This window comes from Tachysurus vachellii, chromosome 11, assembly GCF_030014155.1.
Source record: "Tachysurus vachellii isolate PV-2020 chromosome 11, HZAU_Pvac_v1, whole genome shotgun sequence".
NCBI classification, from domain to species: Eukaryota; Metazoa; Chordata; class Actinopteri; order Siluriformes; family Bagridae; genus Tachysurus; species Tachysurus vachellii.
In genome coordinates this window covers 2750001-2755000 of record NC_083470.1, presented here as the reverse complement: position 1 = coordinate 2755000, position 5000 = coordinate 2750001, and the positions used below count along the sequence as shown (strand labels likewise).

General features: G+C 43.0%; 1 protein-coding gene across 1 annotated transcript in view; it reads left to right on the top strand.

Moving 5' to 3' along the window:
- Positions 1–5000, top strand: part of acer1 (alkaline ceramidase 1) — a 12538-nt gene that overhangs the window by 5279 nt on the left and 2259 nt on the right. The window contains exons 4-7 of the mRNA XM_060882391.1: positions 1128–1266; positions 3488–3625; positions 4327–4464; positions 4721–5000. The exon at positions 4721–5000 is cut by the window's right edge and continues 2259 nt beyond it. Of these exons, the coding sequence (XP_060738374.1) occupies positions 1128–1266; positions 3488–3625; positions 4327–4464; positions 4721–4898 (593 nt within the window). The 3' untranslated portion in view covers positions 4899–5000. The remainder of the gene's footprint in view (positions 1–1127; positions 1267–3487; positions 3626–4326; positions 4465–4720) is intronic.

Here is a 5000-nt window from a genome sequence, read left to right as displayed (position 1 = left end):
TTACTTTATTTATGATAAAGTGCATGTTATGGAAGAATGCGAGTAAATGCAGGGGGTTTGGCCTCAATGGCCCTCCAGTAAGCAGTGTGTTGTGTGCAAGTGACCGAGGAATGTAGGGTACAAATTCAACTTAAATTGCATTAAATCTTGTTGTTTTAAACAAAATTATGCTGTTAAGATTTTTTAACTACATTTAAGTTCCTTGTTATAAGCAACTCTGCATTTTTTTTAAATTCCCAGTTTATTTCCATATATTCCCGTTAATTCCCATGTAAAGTTTCCAGCCTTGAAAGTTCCCAGAATTTTGCAACCCTAGTGTGGACATGTGTGAATATGTGTGTAGACGTGTGTGAATATGTGTGTGGACATGTGTGAATATGTGTGTAGACGTGTGTGAATATGTGTGTGGACATGTGTGAATATGTGTGTAGACGTGTGTGAATATGTGTGTGGACATGTGTGAATATGTGTGTGGACGTGTGTGAAAGTGTGTGTCAATATGTGTGTGAATATGTGTGTGAATACAGTATGTGTGTGGACGTGTGTGAATGTGTGTGAATATGTGTGTGGACATTTGTGGAGGTGTGTGAATGTGAGTGAATATGTGTGTGGACGTGTGTGAATGGGTGTGTGAATGTGTGAATGTGTGTGAATATGTGTGTGAATATGTGTGTAGATGTGTGTGAAAATGTGTGTCAATATGTGTGTGAATATGTGTGTGAATATGTGTGTAGACGTGTGTGAATATGTGTGTGAATATGTGTGTGGACGTGTGTGAATGTGTGTGAATATGTGTGTGGACATTTGTGGACGTGTGTGAATATGTGTGTGGACGTGTGTGAATGGGTGTGTGAATGTGTGAATGTGTGTGAATATGTGTGTAGACGTGTGTGAATATGTGTGTGAATATGTGTGTGGACGTGTGTGAATGTGTGTGAATATGTGTGTGGACATTTGTGGACGTGTGTGAATGTGTGTGAATATGTGTGTTCACATGTGTGAATATGTGTGTGGACATGTGTGAATATGTGTGTGGACAAACTCAGATGTAGATTTAGAGATCCTTCACTCAGTTTCATCTTTCTCTCTCTCTCTCTCTCTCTCTCTCTCTCTCTCTCTCATCTCAGGTCTGTTCTCCATGTACTTCCACATGACCCTGAGCTTCATGGGACAGATGTTGGACGAGCTCTCCATCCTCTGGGTTTTAGCCATCGGCTACTCTCTCTGGTTTCCACGCAAACATTTTCCTCACTTTGTTAAAGACAGGTAACTTTTCACACAGACACAAAGACGCAACACCTTTTCTGTACAGCATGTATTTAGATTTATATATTTATATATATATTCATCACCGTTAATATGAAGCTCAAGCAGCTGATGCTGATGTTTTCCAGGTGAACATAGGATCAGGTATCAAACACCTTCAGACCCGCAGTATTGGGATTTATTTAGAATGCTAAATAAATAATTTAATTTTCATAAGTTACTTATTACACAAATGGACCGCGAACATTTATAAACGATCCCAGACATTCTGAAATAAACAGATTGCTGTTTTGTGAATTGGTTAATTGTGCATCTGGTCACGGGGGGCACGGTGGTTAGTGGTTAGCACGTTCGCCTCACACCTCCAGGGTTGGGGGTTCGATTCCCGCCTCCTCCTTGTGTGTGTGGAGTTTGCATGTTCTCCCCGTGCCTCGGGGGTTTCCTCCGGGTACTCCGGTTTCCTCCCCCGGTCCAAAGACATGCATGGTAGGTTGATTGGGATCTCTGGAAAATTGTCCGTAGTGTGTGAGTGAATGAGAGTGTGTGTGTGTGTGCCCTGCGATGGGTTGGCACTCCGTCCAGGGTGTATCCTGCCTTGATGGCCGATGACGCCTGAGATGGCTCCCCGTGACCCGAGGTAGTTCGGATAAAGCGGTAGAAAATGAATGAATGAATGCATCTGGTCACGTGCTTAGGTTTAATAAATGTCAGTAATTGTGCGGAGGACGGTTATCTAACGTTGTGTGCGTTTATAAGATGTAATGTGACTGCCGTCGTTATAACAACGTGTAAAATTGAGGATCGGCGATAGCAGTTAAGAAATGACGGAAATTAGTGAATCTGATCATTTGACTCAGCTCACTTAGAGGAGTCGATTCATTTAGCTGATGTTTCTTTTTCTACACACTTGATGAATTATGATGCATTTGAATTGAAATTATTAGGATGAATTATTATAATGACTGAATGACCGAGTGACGGAATTACTTACAACGACAAAAGAACGATTAACATCAGCGAGTCGGTTCACCTAAACGATTCAGTTTAAAGAGTGGAATCATTTGCGAACGATCTGTTTACTCTAAAAATTCCTCAGTACTGCTTCTGACTTTCAAGCACAAGGATCGCCGTCAGTTAGAGGATTATTTCAAACACAACATGAGTTTGTGAAATGCAACTTAACACGAACTGCAACTATACACAAAAGCTAGATTGTGCGAGTTTTTGTCAGTGTGTGTCACACACACACACACACACACACCTACTGTAGTAATAAATCAGTCAGCCTGCCTTGATATGGTAATAACAGCAAGAGAGATGAATAATGAAGGTCTAGAGTAATGAGTAACGAGAAAGAATGTTTAAGTAAAAGCCTAACTGAGAAGTGAAAGAGAATACACCTCACACACACACACACACACACACACACACACACACACACACACACACACACACACACTCTGAGAGTGAGTCACTGTCAAAGGATTAAAGGCTTCTCTTTGGTACTCAACCAAAATATGTTATTGTCTGAAGGAGCAGGATATTTTCTGTAATTCTTTTCTTCAAACCGTGCTTTTCAGTCTAAAAGTCTGAATCTACAAATAAAAACGCTTCTTTTCATTTATTTTTTTTTTTATTTCATTCACTTTCTTTTTATTACAGATGATATCATTAGCAACACCTTGAGCGAAAAGTTAACAAAAAGCTTAGAAGCGTATGCACGAAGTCTGGTGAATCGTATCAGAATGAGCGATAACCCGGAATGTGAAAGTGCTAACGTCGTCGTAATGCGATGGAAAAGAACTTCCAGTTAAACGTTGTGTGTGTGTGTGTGTGTGTGTGTGTGTGTGTAAGTGCAACCCGGAGGAAGAGACGACTTATATTGTGACTATCGACTATTGCGTTAATATTCAAGCGCAGGATGGGACAAGGGTTAAAATATTAATGAGGTGGTGAGCGCTCTACATGCAGGGACATCAATCGTCACGTCGTTTAGAGAAGCTGGACCACGGAGTTGGACAGATTCTGAATAATTACGACTTTTGTTGCTGTTTGCTATGATACTGGAATGTAACCTTTAGTGTGTATTCGAGGTGCAGTCAAGTGCAAAAGTTTACGCACTCTTAGACAATAATAAGGGAAACACATTCTCCACTGTCAGGTCAATGCTTACATCAGGGCTTGTGTGTGTGTGTGATTCATTTTGTCCTCTCTGATGCAGGACGTCGTTCTCTCACATGGTCATGGTGAGCACCATCATCACCACGCTGCTGTCGTTTGTCAAGCCCACTGCCAACGCCTACGCCCTCAACTTCTTCGCTCTGCACATCCTGTACTCCGTGTGTGTGGAGCTTAAGAGGTACACAGCAGCCCTCGCACCTCTCTCTAATCTGCATCTTAATCTGATTGCTGGAATAATGTACAGAGTTTTGTTAACATTGAAATGTTGCTATTGAAACAAACAAAGAGACTCTTTCTAAATCTGAGACGGTTGCAGAAAAATTAGTCTGTGATTTATATTGAACATGGTGGTTATTTAGCTCGTGGAGTTTAGCATATTGGGGGTCACGGTGGCTTAGTGGTTAGCACGTTCGCCTCACACCTCCAGGGTTGGGGTTCGATTCCCGCCTCCACCTTGTGTGTGTGGAGTTTGCATGTTCTCCCCGTGCCTCGGGGGTTTCCTCCGGGTACTCCGGTTTCCTCCCCCGGTCCAAAGACATGCATGGTAGGTCTATTGGCATCTCTGGAAAATTGTCTGTAGTGTGTGATTGTGTGAGTGAATGAGAGTGTGTGTGTGCCCTGCGATGGGTTGGCACTCCGTCCAGGGTGTATCCTGTCTTGATGCCCGATGACGCCTGAGATAGGCACAGGCTCCCCGTGACCCGAGGTAGTTCGGATAAGCGGTAGAAAATGAGTGAGTGAGTGAGTGAGTGAGTTTAGCATATTTGATAATATTGATTAAATGTGATTAAAAATGATTGTTGAGATACAGAAATTGGATATCAGGACATACATGCATAATTTTTGTCATTTGTTGTGTCCTTTCGTTATTTTCCGCAGCTGTACAGACCAGCGGGTGCTGCGTTTGGCGCGCGCCTCCATCGGCCTCTGGGTGCTCGCCATCTCCTGCTGGATCAGCGACCGCTTCGGCTGCAGCTTCTGGCAAAAGCTCAACTTCTGCTACCTGCACGGCATCTGGTACGAGCTGCTGCTGCTGCTGACACACACACATTTAATCTCAACGACTGCTCAACAAACACATGCTCACTAATACAAGTGAAGAGAGTCAATAAAAAGGTGGAGATTAACTGTTAGACTGTTACAAAGCTCTGATACCTGAAATAATCTCCTCAGAGAAAACTTTACCATATCGACAGTCCTACATTTTCTGTGCTGATGTAGTGAGTAACTCGTCTCTCTCTCTGTCCTGCGTGTCTTTGTTTTGTGACTGAAGGCACATCCTGATCGTGGTTGCTACGGCGTACGCCAGCACGCTCATCGCCTACCTGGACGCCAGCGTGGAGATCCCCTACTCTCACCCTGACCTGCAGTACTGGCCTCGAGATAACTGGGCTCTCGGGCTGCCTTACATTGTCCTCAAGGCCACGCCCAAGACACAGAAAAGTTGCTAGTTGAAAGACGTCAATAAGAAGAAAAGGACAGTGTTGGTTCGTGGAGAATGAAGGAGGGTGTTTTTTTTGTGTTGTTTTTTGTTAATTTTTTTTTTTTTGCTG